General features: G+C 44.9%; 1 protein-coding gene across 1 annotated transcript; it reads left to right on the forward strand.

The window, feature by feature from the left end:
* Window positions 1–261: 261 nt before the first annotated feature.
* On the forward strand, window positions 262–18813 carry crlf3 (cytokine receptor-like factor 3). The gene is made up of 9 exons (XM_005739925.1): window positions 262–386; window positions 9101–9229; window positions 12517–12724; window positions 12870–12957; window positions 13044–13221; window positions 13909–14137; window positions 14779–14917; window positions 15039–15151; window positions 16366–18813. Exons 2-9 carry the CDS (start codon window positions 9113–9115, stop codon window positions 16629–16631), a joined length of 1338 nt encoding a protein of 445 aa, XP_005739982.1. The 5' UTR covers window positions 262–386; window positions 9101–9112; the 3' UTR covers window positions 16632–18813.
* Window positions 18814–19129: the final 316 nt, after the last annotated feature.

A 19129-nucleotide genomic window follows, 5' to 3' on the forward strand; every position in this document is an offset into this window, starting at 1 on the left:
ATATATATGACATTTTAATGTAGGAAAAGGCTAAATTGTATACATAACTATTTATAAAATATACAGTTTATTTATTGATGTATTTAGTCAGTTTAGTTTTGGCCTAAGGGGCATTCCATATACAGTCGGTCGCTTAACTTCCATCAGTTCCACTTCGATTAGAAGGTTAGTCTGATTAGGGTGGGGAAAAGAGAGAATATCTTACTCCTATTGGTTGATTGTCTTGTCGTTCGAAGCGACTTCCTCTGTGATTGGCTGCTGCCCTTAAAGCCTCGGAAGTGTCATTTTTGGACTTGAGTGAAAACTTGGGCATATCGGTGTGGCGGCGGCTTCGAGCTGATTCATAACTCTCGGGAAGAAATGGCCACCAGAAAGCACTAAAACAGGTACGGCTGGGATTTTTACCGCCGCATGTTAAGAAGGGCTGTTGATTTAGTCGATGTGTCGGTTGTCTTGTTGTCGTGATTAATGTGTGTGTTGTGTTTGTTCTCTCAAGCGTGCTCCGATTTCATTGTCTTTTTTCCACAACAAGCAAGCTTCAACTTTTTCTCAGGTTTCCGACCTTATTCTGAGAAGCTGACGACAAACTAGTCTCAACACCAACTCGTGTATATCTACTCTTTGTCGTCCCTCTTCATCACCTCTTTATTACCAGTTTACGCCTCATACTTTACAACTTTCTCGGCAGTTGGTCGAACGCTCTCCTCATCCTCTTAAATTCAGCCTGACAAGCAGCACGAAGCATCCATTAAGTTTGGGTTTTAATGGAAAAAGTTGCTACCTGCTAAAAATATTCCATGCCGATTTTTTTTAACACGTTGTAAATCTTTTCAAAGTAAATAATATTTTACTATAATTGATCGTTTTTGCTGCCACTCGCGTAAACTTGGAAAACTGGTGATTTTCTAACGGAGTTCGGCTCAACCCGACTTTAAAAGACATCCCAGGACCAAAAATGTGAGAAATTATGCGGCGTGACTTACCTTATTAAACATTTTATGTATTCTTGATTTTTTAAAGACGACAAGAGCAGCTCTATATTTTAAATTCTTCTGTCATTATCGTATTATCGCCGTCCTCTTTCACTTACACGAACAGCACGTACTGTCCTTTAGGATAGACTTTCAGTCAAGAGTGTTATTACTTTTAAATAGTTTTCATGCCGAATTATTTTAAACAACTTATTTATAATAAAAAACAATGTACTGTTTTGTTATGACTTATTATTGTTTGCCGACACCAGCACAAACTTAAAAATGGGAGTTTTTCCAGCAGAGTTCGGCTCAACTCAACTGTTGGAGCTCCAGAGCATGAGAAACCACGCAGAGTGAGCTATGCAGTCACACATTTTATGCATTCTCGAGCACTTTTAAAAAGACTGGAGAAGCCCCTGCAGTTGGTGGTGGGCGGGAGTTTATCTAGAAAATAACTGCAAAATACGGAAGTAACAGAAGCGAGCCACGACATGTCTGATGCCTCCTGCGCTGTTAATAATAATAATAGCGTGGGTTTGCACTTGAGTGCCTGTCATAGCTTTCCTGTTGCATGTGCAGCTTGCTCAGAGGAGCTGCCTCAGGCCTCTTTAGGGACCTTCTAGCTGGGCTTTATCAACTTTACATTCAAATCCACACATTTTGGGGCATTTAAATGCAACACTGAGGTTGATTTTAATATATATTCAGAACACTTTTGATGTAGAGGATATGTTTGTGGCCTCTGACATGCAATGTGTCATCTTTATTGTTTTTATTGTTGGCATACGGTATTTTAACCTCTTAGCATCCAAACATTTTATTGACTCTTCACCCAAATGAGACTTCATTTGAAAGGTTGCATCTTCTAGTTTCTTCTTGGAAACTTGTGCTTGTTTAGCATGAAGCTAAAATCCGAACTAAGGTCATGAAAAATGACCTATTTACAGCCTCAACAGCTTAATTTCCCGTTCACGATACAGTATGTAGTACACAGTACACACTATAACCATCGTGATACAAATTCAGTGTTTTCTTTCTCTGTCTAGGGCAGCATTAGATAAGTGTTTACAGCCCTGCTCCCTGATGTGTATTGAAGCAAAGACTATTGCACAAGTAGAGCATGAGTGGAGATGCACACTTTTAGGATGTCTCAACAATGCACAAAAAGTTGTTGTGGGTAAGGCGGAAGTATTCCCTGTGGAGGAAATCTTGTATAATAATGAGAAAAAGTGAGAAACACCCTGCGTCTGTGGCTAAAATACTTGTGCTTAGACAGTAAAACAGCTTAATAGTCCAAAAATTCACAAGAGATTGACTCAACTGTCATGTGTGGCAAAGAGAAGCATGCCTTTGTTGATTGGATAATTGCATACCCAACTTGTAGTTAGAGCTTGTTTATAAAAGCTGAACTATAAGGCCTATTTTTGACACACTGTAGGCTTCATTTAATTGCACACAGATCTTAAAAAGCATTGATTTTTGACTGCTAAAGTGTCACAGGAGCCCCGCTGCAGCACACATATATTTGTGAGACTGTAAACGGTGTGGGGGAGCTTGAAAGCAGGACAGCGGGTCATGGCTCCATGCAGGTTGACCTAAATATCCCAGAGACACAGACGGCTGAACTCTTTAGAGAATAAATAAAAAGTAGGAGGAGAAATTCCTGTTCATTTGTTTCTAGCCACACCCGTGTCATCTAAACAGAGAGGGAAACCAAGTCGACCTGGCTGAGCGCTCAGAGAGAGGGATTATAAGCCACAGGATTACAGAGACAGAGGGAGAGAGGGCCTGCACCCCTCTCTTTGAAGGATGTAAAACAATGTCTGGGCTGTTAAAGGAGCGTGAGAGTCGAGGAGCAGTGTTAGCAGTGGGCGCTGTTTATGTCAAAGTGACTGCATGCCTGCATACTTATTTGCATTCATGTGTATAAATATATATATACTGGGGTTTTGTTTGGAGGCATGACACTGGATCTCTGGTCGGTTGTCTGTCTGTGCATCAACAGAAAACGTCCTGTTTAGTTTGATTCAGGTGATTGGTATGGCAGGACTGTGCGAAAATCTTGAGCCACCCCTAATTTCTTTGTTTTATTTCAAATGAGCCAGATTTTAGTGTAATAGTTTTTTGAAGTGCTCGTCAAAAGTTCTCCAGCTCTCTGAGGGTCTTTCAAAGTTCTTCACTGGCTGTGTTTTCACTCATTTTCAGTCCAGCCCTTGTACCTGACCATTTTCACTGGTTTACTGGTTTTAAACACTGACCTATTAACCATTCGGATATAAAAAGTACGCAGCTGAAGGGAGAACCAGTGTTGTGTCTACACAGCAAAGATCCATCTTCAAATTGTATCTTTGCATTTTGTTACTAGCAGCCTGTCACAAAAGCACAGCCTGTTCTCATTTCTTTAGATGAATGTATTAAAAATGCTAAAGGTAAAAGTTTGACAGGAATAACAGCAGCAAAGTGATTCCCAAAGAGAGCTATTAGCCAAAAACTTGGCATATTTTGGCATGTGGTGCAGTGTATCCTTAAAACTGAACAAGTGGAGGACAAAAAATATCTACAGCAGATGAACAGCATGTGAAAGACATTAAGAAACGAGAAAAAGGAAAAGAGCAAAGAGAGATGCATCTGTACCGTCAGCTGATCCATCTACTGCTCGCTGAAGCCTCATCAGAGATGGTCTCAGTGGAAGGGCGGCTGTCGAGACGCCATTCTTACGAAGGGAAACAGAAAGAAAAGGCTGACGTATAAAAATTACACAAGAACTGGACTGAAAATCAGCAAAACAGGTGTTACAGACGAATCTGGATTTGAAATGTCTCGTTCTAATCATGTCCAGTGTTTGTGGACGAAGTCAGCAGAGAGCTACAGCAGTGAGTCTGCAGCAGTCTGGAAAACATGGCGGAGGCTCTGCCATTGTTGGGAGCTGCATTTCAGCACGTGGTGTTGGACATCCCGTTTTGTTCCACCATGCAATGATCTCAAACACACTGCCAATGCAGTAAAAACGTACCTGGATAGAAAAACACACAAACAGCATCAGTCATGGATCAGACCGGACCTCAACGTGACTGAAGCAGCGTGGGAGCGTCCTGACAGAGAGCAGAAACATCCAGAGAGCTTTGAATGTCCTTCAAGAATCTGGAGAACAGATACTTAAATCACAGAAAGCTGCCTGAGAGTTCAGGCTGTGCTGAAAAATACCAAATGCATTTATTTGGTAAATGTTTTCTCTTACACACTGTGTTTCTATGCATGATTGCACGTTTCGATACATCGCTGCACCTTTTTCTTATTTTCCTCGGAGCACTAAGTGGTGGCTCAAGACTTTTGCACAGTAGCAAAACTCCACTGAAGTAATTTTAACTTTAGTTTTTGAGGGTTTTTTTTAAATCACACTGGAGTTTACAGTATAAATTATTCGACTTATCTCCAAGTTTCACTTTAATCACCAGGACTGATTAGCAGGGGTTAAAGGTTAAAAAAGCATTTGCTGTGCTGGATTTCTTGTATAGATTATGCCTTTCCTCCATAACCTGCAGCAGCGGACCACATGTGACACTTTGCATACTGTATGTGGCGGGAGCGTGATGCATTTTAGTAACTTCCTCTTTAGATGCTTTAAAGGAAGCGTGGCCGACCGCAGCAGGTAGCGTCATTACTTTCAGCTTTGAGAAGGACTTGGCTCAGACTTAACGCACCTGCTTCACATAGAGACAAAACTCGCGATCCAGCGCGTCACTGAATGTTGCCGAAGCATCGGAAGGTACATGCAGGTCCAAGCCAGATATTCTGTAGCATGAAGATCATTTAATCCAGCGTTTTTGTGATATATTTCATTGTTCTATGTCAACAAAAATATATTTTTTCCAACACTGCCTTCACCAAAATAGATTCAGAACTGGAGTATTTAAACTCCTCCAAGACCTCCTTCCAGGGTCCTAAATTCACTCAACAAGCACCAAATGCAGGTGAATATTAGCCCCAAAGCAGTGGTGTAAAAGCTGTGCTCAGAGGAATTATTAGCATGCAAAAAAGACTCATTTCTTACTATATATAATGAGTCATTTTTAATGTTTTTTTTATTTTGTTATCTCACATTCACCCCAAAAATAAAGAAGAATACAAAAGAACCTTTAAATGTGGTTTTAAATACAAGCACAGGAACTATCAGATCACATGAGTTTAAAGGATTAGGTATGAATGTTTGTCGGGTAAACATTGAGAGAAAATAAACACCACAATTTCTGGGAAACCTGTGAAATAAACAGATTAATCGATGAGATAAAGGATCGGTTTTAAACGTGTAACCTGTCAGCAGACACCTCTGACAGGAAGACGTTGAAGGCTGGTGGTAATTCACCTCACCTTCACTTTCATTCTGTCTACAGAGATTTCCGTGCTGCTTTTATCCCCTTTGTGAGGACACAAAGTTGCTGCTTCTCTCAGAGGTTTGTGGCTGAATTTGGTATTTGTTTTATGGTATTAATTTTCAAACTTACGTTAAAATAATTATTAAAGTGGAGGCTGTTACAGTACTTTGACATTACACTGCTCATGTTCACTTATCTCAGAGTACTTTGAATAATTGAACTCAGGTGATGCTTTCCATCATGCAGGTAAGATTAGATATGTTCCTGTGACTAATGTCTTGTCTGTTCGTGGGCTTTGAGTGTCCAGATCCATCCAATAAGAGTCCAGCTACGCTCCTGCAGCTGATTGGTGCTCCTAGGAAAAATCCAGGAAAAAAAACCACATTACATAAAAGTTAAAGGATTTGCATGCTACTGGGAGAAAGAAGTATTTGATCCCCTACAACCCAGCAGGAATAACTGCTTCTCCTGTTCGCAACTCGGTGTGTGTTCAAAGCTTACCTGTCCACAGAAAATGTTCCAGCCTCTCCAGCAAGGTTGGGCAAGACCAACATGCAAAGGCTGTCAGGGGAAAATGGACGGACCATCAGGAAGACGCTGATAAAAAGACTATCAGTCACCATCGGTCTGGAGCTCCATGCAAGATCTTTGCTTGTGGGGTGAGGATGATCATGAGAAAGGTGGAAGATCAGCCCAAAATCACACGGGAGGAGCTCATTATCAAACTGAAGGCAGTCGGGACCACGGTCACCAAGAACACCGCTGATAGCACACTGCAGTGCACTGAAATCTTGCAGGTCCCCCTGCTCAAGAGTGCGCATGTACAGGCACGTCTTAAGTTTGCCACTGAACGTCTAAAACATCAACTCGACCCGCCATGTTTGGCGTAATAGATATGCTGAGCATGACCAAAAGAACACCATCCTCAGTCGAGCACAGAGGTGGAGACGTTATGCTTTGGGGCTGTTTTTTAGGGCTACTGGATGACTTCATCGCATTGAGGGGCCAGTGCATGGGGCCGTTTCCATAATATCTTTGTACTGGTCTTCAAGCATGACAGTAACCCAAAACATAGACAAGTGGCCTAGCCAGACCTCAGTCCAGTCTGAAAATTTGCGGAGTGAGCTGAAGCTTTGAGAAGAAGAAACCCAAAAGATTACAGAGTTTCTGCAAAGAGGAGTGGGTGTAAATGTGTGCAAACGTCTCACACTGATCAGGGTTTCTTCACCAAGCACTAAGTCATGTTTGTCTTATTTTACTCAGTGACATGCAAATCAAGTGAGGTGGAAGTGATGAAACGATTATTTCCAACGCTGTATCCTGAACATAAAACGAAGCAGCACAGAGCTGAGAGCACAGCTAAATAAAGAAGAAGCTAAAATATGCAGACTTCTTGTAAAGCTTTGTGCCAAAGCCTTTACTCTACTACATTTTGAAGCCTTGGTTACTTGTGAGAGCTTGATCCACATTGTGTCAGTAAATCAGGAATATTTCCAGTGCATGTTGGCCAGACCTGCTGTGTGATCTCCTTCTTTGGTGGAAGAAGAGGCTCTGCTGGCCTCGTTACGAGGTAACCTCCAACTTCTGCTGGGATGCTTTGCAGCTGGGATGAGAATCGGCACCTCAAGGTCCGAGGCCAGATTAGGGTGGATTTAAAACTAGTTGCTGCCTCATGTGGAGAATTTCAAGTATCTCTGGGTTTTTGTCATGGTGAGTGGGAAACTAGAGCAGGTTGATTAGTGATGTGGACCCTTTAACAGCCTGTTGTGCTAAAGAAAGAACTGAGAGTGAAGCTGTTGGTTTAACTGTCAATCTACATTCCTCATCTGTGGCCACGAGCTATGGGTCTGAAGGAATAAGATCATAGATGAAAGAGGCAGAAACGAGACATCTGGGTTCTGCTTTAGACAGACAGTGAAGACATCAGAGTAGAGCTTAGAAAGAAAGTGACTGGATTTCTTTAATTCCCGTGAATTTCACCTCTGATCCGAGAAGCTTCTCCAGTTCTGAAACCAAATCCAGGTGGAGAGTCCCAGGAATTTAAACCTTAGTGGGGGTTTTCCTTTATCTTGTCATTTGATGAGAGGTGAAACATCCTCACAAAACTTAAAGGAGTCCAGTCAGTTTCTTTCCAAGCTCCTAAGACTACCATGACCCGGATGACTGAGACCCTACACTGACATATCAGAGTGGAGCTGCTCCTCCAAACTGAAAGGAGCCAGCTGAGATGCCTCCTGGGCCCCTCCTAGCTGAGGTGTTTCAGGAATGTCCAGCTGGGAGAAGGCTCTGGAGTGGACCCAGGACACTCTGGAGTGATCTCTGCTGGTTTGGGAACGCTTCGAGGAAAGCATCGATTCACACGATTCCTCTCGGATTCGAGTCCAATGAATAAACTAAATGACTCAAAGTGAAGTGAATGGTTTAGCCGTGAGGGAACTGGATTTTTAGGGAGGAAAAAGTTAAAATAAATAAAATCCAGAATACCATAATAATGTTTTTATTTGGATGTTCTAGGTTTAATAGTCTGTGGATGCTAAAACTGTAGCTTCCTTTAAACGATCGACAAAAACAAGGTCCACAAAAATCATTTGAGGGCTAAAAAATGTCTAAAAATTAAACTTGCTGCTTTAAAACACTAAAGAGCTCAGGGACCCTCCAGCCTTGATTACTCTGATAAACCTGAGTGTCTGCTGTTGTAAAAGTGGTCTTAGAGGTCATTTGGCTCCCGGTGCAGAGACGTGAAGACGGACAGAGCTGCAGTTTTAAAACTAGACGAACTCCATGCTATCAGTTTTCCAGTCGTTGCTTTTGACATTAAAATGAAGCCAAACTCAGTAACAAAGCATTTTTTTACTGATGTTTGATAATCATATTAAGGTCACAGGAAGAGGCTCATTAAAGCGTGTTTATGATCATTGTGGGGTTTTATTTTCGTAGTTATGTGAGGCCGGTGGACCACACTGAGCATTGTACGTAAAGGTCGTGAAGAATGTGGTCCCACGCCGCTGCAATGAAACCAGAAGTCCTGTGTTTTCGCCGTGTCGTAAAGCGGGTGGTACTGCGGCTGGCTGGCAGCAGAGGAAGTGGTTTACTTGTTTTCTCATTTCCTCTGTCACTGAAAATGCTCAACGCACTTGGTTGACTTGTAGTTTTTCTAGCAGAAGATCGAGTCTTACTCTGTTATTGGTTATTAGCCACAGCAGCGCCTCTGCAGAGGTGAATTATGAAGAACGCTGTGGGCCGTTTGTCCAATGAGACGTCTGCATCGATGAGTCACGACCAGCTACAGGACACGCTGGTGTCCGCTCAGTCACTCTGAGTCACTCGCTTTGTGCCGTAAACAGTTAATTCAATGCAAAGGTGCCTTAAGCCTGTGTCCTTTCTAATGGCCAGCAGGGGGCGACTCCTGTGGTCTGAATGTAGAGAAACCTGAAACACTTTACAGCCAGGTTATGGTCCCAGTCTTTAGTTTGCAGGCTTTGTGAACACAACTCGATGTTCATGTTGTAAATTATGGTCACACTCGAGGTAAAACAGAAGATGAAGCAGGGCACCGTGTGCCTCTCAGGGACAACACGTTTCTGTTTTGTCTGTGATTTAAAAACAACATGATTACTGAGGCCTGATTCTGTTTGCTGGAGTCATTTTTCAGCCTCTGTCATCTGTGCAAATACATCTTCTAAGTGCTTAGTTTCAGGTTACGCTGCGTTCTGGGTGTGTTTAGTAAGTCTCCCTCCCTCGTGTGTGTGACAGCAGGCCGGGAGGATGTCTGTGGAGGTGGACGTGTTGCTGCAGGAGGCGAAGGAAAGCATCGAGGCGGCGCAGAACTACCGCAGCGAACTCCAGCAGCGCCTGCATGGCCTCAACCAGGCCCGTAAACAGGTACTGCATCCTGATTTGTGATGTGTTGTGAAGCTCAGGCCTCGTGTTTCCCTCCTCCTGTGATGCGCTTCACTCCCTCAGTGCTTTCTTTGTCTGTTTCACTGCACCCGCTCACTCTGAAAGACTCGTGCAGGCCCAGGCGGTGTGATTTGTCTTCGCTCCTGACTCAGAAGAATCCCGGGAGAGTAAATTCTCCCCCCTCCCTCCCTCTCTGCTATCTCTTCCTTCCCCCTGCTGTCTAGTTTTACCCCTCCAGCTGCTCGCAGTAAACAATGCTGCTGTTTCCTGTCGCTGTGGACAGACAGCGAGCCTTAGAGGAGAGATTAAAAAAGGAGAGCGGGAGAGAAACGAGGCAGATTTTGGTCCAAGAACATAAAATATGTGATTGTTGTTTTTTCATTCAGAATAAGCAGCAACTGCAGTTCCTCTAATCTCCACAGGGGGCTCCAACAGTGAGTCGGTCTGGTTAAAATGACGGACATAGACGTGTGCACATGGTGGTATAAAAATGGGTATCTATAGATTATTGAGGGGAAGGCATAGAGTTGGCGGGGGAGGTTATTTTACCATAAAGACCATCTTCCAATGAAAATGGAGCGACAGAAAAGCTGAGGGACAAGAGCGCCGACTAACCAGGACAGGATGGCAGCCATTAAATTCAAAATATACCTAAAAATGCCGCCACCAGGGGGCAGTAGTGGATGATTCTGGGTTCAAACATCTCTTCTTTTAGTGATTCTTAATTGGCTGTAGGTGTGGGTGTGAGAGTGTGTCGCGTCTCTCTGATTGGACGCGTTTAGCTGTACCCCGCCTCTCTGGCAGCGAGGACAGGCTCCAGCCCTGTGCAGCTGATAATCACCTACACTGTTCAGGGTTATATTTGAAGTTGACCCCACCCCCCTTTGAGCCTAAGCATGTTAGGTTACTTACACATAAAGTGGCTAAAAACACTAATAAAGAAGTTAAAAAGGAGATTTCCTGGTAAGCAGATAAGGATAAGCAGAAGGGGATGGATGGAAGGAACTGTAAGTGCTTTTATTGCAAACTAAATGTTCAGAAGTCGCTGACGCTCTGATGACTTGATGGCATGGCTGAGCTGCTCCCGTAGGTGTAATATGTAGGTGACCTGGGGCATAATCATGTATTCCTTTGCTCCACGAGCGACTTCCAGTTGGTAAATCTGCCTTTTTCCCCCAGTTTTTATCTTTCTCTGACATGATTTCTATCAGAGGGTTGCTGCTGGTGCTGCTGGTGACGATAACGGTGTCTTTCCAGCAGCTGTAGCCGCTGTCTGTGATCCGGTTACTTTGAATTCCTGTCTGCCTTTCCATCAGTATTTTGTCTCCTGCAAGAGTCGCCACGCTAACTGAATCAGTGCGGTCTCAAACCAGAGCACATAATGTATCACAAAGCAAACCTGAGCCCCTCCAGCTGATCCACACACACGTACAGTTTGCCTCATCCAGAGAAACAATCTGCAGACTTATTAGACTTGTTAGTAAAATTCGATGTGGGATGTGTTTCATTTGTTTTGTTAGTGCAGCTGAGACTCCCTCCACCTCCCTCAGCTGTTCCATCGCACGTTATCCTGGATCGAGATGTGCTTTCTTTTCTTTCCCATGACCCCCCGATTTCCCACAGAGGGAGACGGCTCCCCACCAGATTATAGTCCAGGAAACATCACACACACACACACACACACACACACACACACACACAGAGCGAATAAGGGATACCAAAGTGTGTGTTTGAGGTCTGAGACAATGCTATCACTGCAGCATCTCTCTTCTTGTAAGAGGAAAACTATTTCTGTCCCGCCTCGTGTTTGGATCATATCTTTAGTCTTATTTTACTTTTCAAATCCCAAAATATTGATAATTGCTCATCTGTGTCCAGCTGATAATCCTCAGGATATGATGCCTCTGCTGGAGAACTGCTCACACACACAAAAAGATCCGAGTGTACTCTGGCAGAGCGGCTTTCCGTCGTCATACAGTCCCTGCTTTATCAGTGCAGCAGTTGTCAATCAGCCTTCCGTTTCCTGCCATCGCTCTCCGTGTACTCATTGTGAAATCTCACTCTGTGTGTTCTGCAAAGAGGAACTGAAACATGACCTCCGCCGCTGCAGATGACGAGTAAGTCAGCTTCCTGATGAGCTGCTGGTGTGTGCAGTCGGTCCGCACCGCCTCTGTGTGAGGTGTAACCTGTCATAGCGCTAACTGCGGCGTAACTGTGGCTGGTCATTCAATGAAACTCTATCGGTTCCTCCCAAACGAAACCCCGGAATCAACCGACTGTGTTTTTAATGTATAATAACTTCAGTACGTGTGATGAAGCCCTGCAGAACTTTACCTTTATACTCTGAATGTTTCCTGATTTATAAGCGCTTAAAGTACTACCCCACAACAGCTGGGACGCTGTGTGCACCGTAAATAAATACAGAAGGTGATGATTTGTGCATCTCAGCACAGACTGTGGGTCTCTGTGGCTGCTGGAGACGGGCAAAGTAAACGTTTCTACAACCAACTCAGTATAATCTCATCAAAAGGCTCTGAGATGAGGCAGGTACCCGTGATCTTCAGGCACTCAGGCAGCGCTGCATTAAAAACAGGCACGATTCTGGGATGGAAACGAGTGCACGGGCTCAAAAACACTTCCAGAAATCACCGTCTGTGCGACCTTTCACCGGATGAGATCATGTGGAGCTTCACGAACCCACAACAGGACAAAGAAGAGCCAGGACTGCTGCGCAGCGACAATCCTCCATCAGGCATTTGTCTCCCGACAGTGCAGCAGCTGCTCAGCTCACAGATGTTTACAGATGTTGAAGGAGAGAAGATGCTCCTCAGTGGGAAACACGACCCCGACCCGACTTTTAGAAACGTGTTTTCACATCAGATTCCAGATGAACTCGTTTTTTCCTTGATGGTCTTGAGACTGAGCGCTCAGACGACACTGGCAGGTCGAAATTTGGTACTTTTGAATTTGCATTATTGTTGTTGTTGTTATTTTTCAGCTTATGTTACAATTAGTGTGCTGACGATCTGCCACACTGCCCTTAAATGTTATATTTTCCCTTTATGCTTACTTTAGAGCTCACTCTTTGGCTAAAATCTGTTCAGGAGCTGAAACGAGCAAAGACAAAAGAAAACACAAAACAGCAACAATTAGCACCAATAAAGCTAACGAGGAGACGTCTGATGACAGAAACACTCGGTTATGTCGTTCTCTCTCGGAGTCGCGTCCTCACCTGTTTTTACCTTCCTCCTCTTTGATTGGTGGCTCAGATTCGAGGCAGCTCGGGTCAGGCCCGCGAGACCCTCCGGAAGCACTTCGCCGAGCTGCAGGCGGCGGCTACTCGACTGCTGGCGGAGCGGCTGGCTAACCTCCTGACCGAGGTCGACACCATCGAGGCCGACAGCATCAAGCCGTTGGACGACTGTCAGAGCCTGATCGAGCACGGCGTGGGCCAGGCCGACGAGCTGCTGAGAGAGGGTGGGTCGCACAAACACTGCCACGAACACAGCTGCAAAATATTATTTTCAGGAAGGAGAGACGATGATTTACAGCCACCACAGTTTTCACAATTATTCAGAGCAAAAGCAAGCCCAGAAAGATGATCCATGCTTATTCTCTGCAGGAGAAGCAGCTCTGCGATGTGGTCTTGGAGAAAAGGAGGACAAACTGGGCAGCTTCACGAAGAAGGCCATGCACATCCAGCTGGACAGGTGATACGGGCGAAGGTGTTTCGCTGCAGGTGTTTAAAGGAAAAAGTTAATCAGCTGCTGTTTAGAACTGTGTGCGTGTTTTCCAGCCTGCCAGAGGTTCCAGCGTTGGTGGACGTGCCGTGTGTCTCAGCCCAGTTTGATGACTCCCTGCTGAGCCTGCTGAGGGACCGGGTGGCTCGCCACGGCGCCGTCTCCTCCCACCCGCCCGTCCAGATAGAGGAGCTGCAGGAGAGACCAGGCAGCATCCTGGTTCGCTGGTGTAAGGTCAGCAGGGGTAAACGGGACACACACGGTGCTTTTCCAGATGAAGAGACTGAGCAGGAAGCTTGTTGGAGTTTGCAGAACGTAACAAAAGACCTTATCAAGCCCACGATCTGAGATAATGCTGAGCCTATTGTTTAAAGTCCCATCGCACCACACAGAGGTGGGTAGGAAGAGCCAGTCAGCTTTCAAAATAAAAGTTCCCAGGCAGGCTGCTCACTCGCTCTGTAAAACGCTCGTAGTGGTGTGACTTTAAATGTTGTGGACGAAAACCAGACTACTCGACTCAAACAGTGAAAGTTAAGGTCGGTGTAATGAGGAGGTTAAACTGCCAGTGTAATTAAGGGCTCTTTGAACTTACTACTGACATTTCTTGATCATAAATGGACACCAGAAGTTCAGAGAAGTCCTTTAAGTTTGAGTTTTCACAGCATTTAAACTTCACCTGAGTGTCAGCCTCTGCAGTGAAGTCTTCTCTGCACCAAAATCCTTCGAGCACGTCTGTTTGTGTGGATAAAAGCATGAAGTTCATTTAGTCTCTGGTGGAAACACACGTGTTCCTTTAAGTTTGTGTCGAGGAATCGCAGCTCAAATATGGACATTTGTTGTTACAATGTAAAACTTGGTGAAATGAGGATCTGCATTATTCTGCATCTTAATTAAAACTGGACATTATCATTTGTGCTTCAGGTGGACGAGGACTTCGCGGCTGCAGATTATCGGCTGCAGTACCGGCGCTCCGGCAGCGGGGGGAGCCAGTATGAGGACGCCTACATCGGGCGGGAATCGGAGTTCCTGGTTCTCCACCTGGACCCTCACACGGATTATTTGTTCAGGGTCTGCGCCCGCGGGGAGGGTCGCACCGAGTGGAGCCCCTGGAGCATCCCGCAGACGGGCTACACCACGCTGGCACCGCACGGTAGGTGGAGACATCCGAGAGAGGGAAACCCTGTAGCAGCAAACGGTGAAGTTCACTCGTGTCTGAGTTACTAAAGCAAATCAAAGACCTGCATCTCTTCCCAAAAGCCTTCCAGGCTTTTAAGCCACTAAAATCAGATGCTCCAGTAAGAAACAGAGATTTCACCTCCTGTTGGCTACAGATAACTTTAAAGCAATAATATTATTACTCTATCGTCCTTCAAGGACCTCTGCCTCGTGTTTGTGACCTTTCTCTAAAATATTTGCCAGTTTTCATTCTGTTTTTAACTCTCAGACCCTTTAACGCCTCCCGGGTTGCAGCTGAAATAACAGAGCTGTGAATGCAGTCGCGTTGGTAATTGTTTGCAGGAACCGTGACATCATCACAGGCCTGTAAGCATTTATGTGCGCAGGACTCGCTGCAGCCTTCTCATGCAGTCACTAGCCAATCAGTGCACCTCTAACAGGAAGGCAGCATCTAATGGAAACATCAGCACGACCTCTGTGTTTCTGTACTATCAGCAGAGACTGTCTCCGTCTCCACTGCAGTATGGAGCCGTGTTAATATATAGAAACCTAAAAGTTTAAACTGAAGCAGATCAGGTCCGCTAACGAACGCTGTGTGTTTGTTTTATCTTCCAGAGTGGCGTTCAGGGACCGAGGGCTACATCCTGAGCAGCAGGAAGAACATCGCTCTGCGCAATGACTCCTCCCAATCGCGCTGCCCTGTCCTCTACTCCAAAGCGCCCACCTACTTCTGCGGCCAGACGCTCACGTTCAAGTACGCCCACAACAAAGCTTTAAAGATGGAGATCTTTCCATTTCTCTCCTGGACGTCACGTACAGATCATATGTAAATCCACAGTTAGATGCTAACGGCGTGTTTTTGTGTGTCTGTGCAGGATCTCTGCAGCGGGTCAGATGGATCGGAGGGACAGTCTGGGCGTGTGCATAGACAGCGAGAGTGAGGAGGAGTCACTACAGCGGGACCAGGCTGTCTGCATTTCCACCAATGGTACGCCGCCTCAGATAGACTTGAAAAACTCAGCTTGTACAGGGCGAGTCTGCGTGGCTCACAGCTGAGGATTCGAGCCTGAAAGTCGTTAGTCTCCTCGAAAATGTTTGTTTTTTGGCAGATAAGAAAGGCTCTCACCCCCAGCCGGTTTCTTCCTGTTAAAGGGGAGTTTTTCCTTCCCACAGTCGCCAAGTGCTTTCTCAAAGGGGGTCGTTTGATTGTTGGGATTTCTCTGTATTAATCCAAGCACCTTGAGGCGACTGCAGTTGTGAATCGGTGAAATACAAACAAAACTGAATTACACCAGAGACAATAGTGCACTTGTCAGGGACTATTTTCAGTGGCGGATTCATTTCTAATGGGTCCTTTTCAAAGACTGTAAATAAATGATGAGGCCAGTGCAAATTGTTCTTGTTTAGACACATTTAAACACAATGTTTAAAGTCGAGGCTTTAAAATGGGAGGAGTCACTATCAGATGGCGGATCCACAGGGACTAACTACCACGCTACTGTTTTCCTACAGCGGCACTTTAAGCTTCATCGAAGTATAAAAACAGGCTGCAGACTGTTTAGATTCCATTATTCCAAAAACTGCTCTTGAAGTCTCTAATTTCTGTTGATCAGATCTGAAAAGTCATTTCCTTCAAGTTCTGATGCTCTGATACTTTGAAAGGTTTCTCTTGATGAGGCTTCTGTGTGGACGCCATGTTTTAGATCAATGGTTTCCCTCCTGGTGGGAGATGGAGCCATTATAGGGATTAGATTTCCGGGCAGGATTGTGAGTATGGACCATAATTTAATTTATTCCCAGTTATGGGATGTATAATGTTTGAAGCCTCTCACTGAAAGGTGGAGCCAAAATTAAATTAAAAAGAACCCCACCAGATGTCGAAGAAGAAGAACTGGTGATGCTGCAAAGATGAAGAAACAGTCTGGAGACGAGTTTCAGGCAAATCAACTCAGACTGTTTCTGTGGAAGCAAAGAGCAGAGCATCGTCGGAGACGAGGAGACAAAGAGACTTAAAGCAAAATCACCGAAGCTGAAAACAGGAGAGTGGGAAAACCTCCTGAAGTGTAGAATTCCTCTGTGGGAAGCATTTAAACGAGATGCTTGAAAATTAAACTTCAAACTTCAATTTAACTAAAGTTCAGCTTCGATTCTTTTTTATGATAAATAACAAATGTTGAATTCTCTCAAACTTCTTCTCCTCAGGTGCCGTTTTCGTCAACGGGAAAGAGATGACCAACCAGCTGCCCGCCGTCACCGTTGGCTCCGCCGTGACCTTTGACATGGAGGTGGTGAGCCTGTTCCCCATCAGCAACAACAACACGAGCGAGGGCGGCAACTTCAAGCTGAGGGTGACGATCGGCTCGGGGAACCGCGAGGTGGTGTTCGATTGGCTGGTGGACCAGCCGGTGGACTGCCTCTTCTTCGGCTGCTCCTTCGTCCACTCCGGCTGGAAGGTGCTCGTGTTTTAAGACGCCGGCTCCTCCGGCGTCCCAGTCCAAACATTTCTGCTCCTCTTTTTTTCACCTCACACACACAAAAAAGCCGCTCGCACGTCTGTTGGGTTGAAGCTCAAACAGGAGCCTTTCTCTTCTGGAGTTTCCTCGCTGGAGCGAGTTTTCAACCGGCGGCGTCTGCCGACGTTTCCTTCTGCTTGTCACAAACTGCAGCTCCTGTCTTCGGCTCGGTTCTGCAGTGACGGTTTCTGCTGTTTGTAATCGAGGCCATGGACAGAGTTTCAGTCTGAGGACAAACTGTCCTCTCTCCTGCAGTCCTCTCACTTTCTGAGTAACACTGATTGAGCTCAGCCGTCCTCCATCTGCACATTTACCCAGTGAGGTCTCATGTGTTCACACCAAATGGAGGGTGAACCACTTTGCAGCCGCTCAGAACCCCACAGCATTCACCCTGATATCACGTTACATGGTTTACCCTTCACTTTTAGAAACCTCGTCCTGCATTTCTGAGTGGCAGCCATGACCTCTGCAAAGCCTTTGTTTGATGTGGACGCACTATTAAGTCATCAGAGATAATGAGAAGTAGCTCGAGCCCCTAACCCTGAGGTTTGGACATGATTAAAAGGACTGTCGTTTTTGGCGTTTGACTTCTGAGAAAATCGCATAATTTCATAGCACAGGGTTACTATGGTTACTACAGGTTAGGGTTACTTGGACTTCACGGGTTATAGAGGAGGATAAAACCAAAACCAGTAAAAGTCCTGAGGAATCAGATTTTATCCATAAACCTCCACGTGGCGTTTGGAAACAGCAACCCACACACATGTCGGCATCATATAAAAATGGCTCGTTCAGAATGCTCTGACCAATCGGATCCTTCAGGGCTGCAGCACAGAAATATCTGAGGTGAAGCGCTCCATTTCAGGACCTTTACATGTTAGCCTGCGGTTAGAGTCCTGCATGAAATCAGACGTCTACAGTGGCTGAAAGTGATGATTATCAGGGCTAAAAAAGTGCCACGAGCTGCAGTTCCTCCAACGTCCACTAGTTGTCTCCAAAAGTCCCCATAGACTCCCATGTTAAAAATGTGCAACTTTAAAGCGGAAATAAACATGTTTACAGCCTGATACAGACGCTGTTTTGGTCTCAGTGCACAATTTTTCCTTCATAACATTTTTTTGAACTCATTTAGATTTTGTTGAGGCTTAAAAACTGACAGACAGCAGGCTGTAAACACGTCTTTCTGCTGTACAGATGGGAGTCTATGGGGACTTTTGACTTGATGTTGACTCTAACCTCGGTCACCTATGTGACCTGGATCAACATGTAGAAATCCAAAATGTGACGCTGAGGCTTTAAAATGAAATCTGAATCATGCATCCCAATTTAACAGCTGATGACTGATTTCTGGCTGACAGGTGGCGCTCTGAGCGTTTCATTCTGTTTTTGCTTTTTTTAGTTACATGGTTACTTTTAAGCTTGCTGACAGTATTTAAAGCAGGAGGAGGGCGTCAAACGGCAAATGATCCGTTATCATTTCTTTCAGTAGCGAACCAGCAGCCATTTTAACAAAACAGTCAACTAAACGGAGTAAAGTCTGTGGTAATGTACAGGAAGTTTCCCCATGGTTTTTCCTGCCCTGCCAATTTTTTTCATGCTCATGTTTGCACTCTGGTGGAGCAGAGGGCCTGATGTGGTTTAAAAATGTCTTCAGATGTCTTAACATTGCGAGCTTTCCTGCGTAGCTTTTTGTTTTTACATACGTGTTCTGCACACACACTGTCATAGGATTTATCTGCTGCAACTGCTCACTTGTCTTGCTTTTATTACACGTCTGGACACATTTCAGCCGCCTGGCGTAATCTGTTATCAGCTGATACAAAGACAGGCCGGGACAGCTTGTTGCTCACAGAAGTTCTCCTGTTTTTCTGCAGAACTGAGCACAGTGTTGCGTGTTTTTAGAGAACTGTGGGACTCTGGATTTGGTCCAGTTGATGGTACAAAAGTCCGGAAACCAGCAACCTCAAAAAACCCTTTTATTTTATTTTTCGTCTGAAGGTGGAGGAAACAAACCTGTTTGTGTCAAAGTCACATCAGTGACACCTGCTGGTCAAACCTTTGTATTGCATGTGTGTTCACTGCTGGTCTCTTCACATTGTGTTCAATAAAGATCATCATGTGATTCTCAGTTTTGACATCAATGACATCAATGCACGTTTTTTAAAGTTTAATTTCCCTGTTTAAGGGGCAAATGTATTCTAATCTGTGCTGCCCCCAGTGGTCACGACAGGAACCACAACATCAGTTTGTTAAACCTCTATAAAGACGTCTTTATCGTCTTCACCGTCTTGAGTGGATGACAGCTGTTCATGAAGATGTTTCACCTCATGTGGGGAGTCACTAAGGTCACATGTGGGACAGCATCTGGATTATAGTTGGCAGATATCAATGATCAAGATCATCAGTGTTCACTATGTCTTCACTATGGCAACGAGATCAGCTTATTTCACTTC

The sequence above is a fragment of the Pundamilia nyererei genome, unplaced genomic scaffold, assembly GCF_000239375.1.
Source record: "Pundamilia nyererei isolate P.nyererei 1_Seehausen unplaced genomic scaffold, PunNye1.0 scaffold00095, whole genome shotgun sequence".
Lineage (NCBI taxonomy): Eukaryota > Metazoa > Chordata > Actinopteri > Cichliformes > Cichlidae > Pundamilia > Pundamilia nyererei.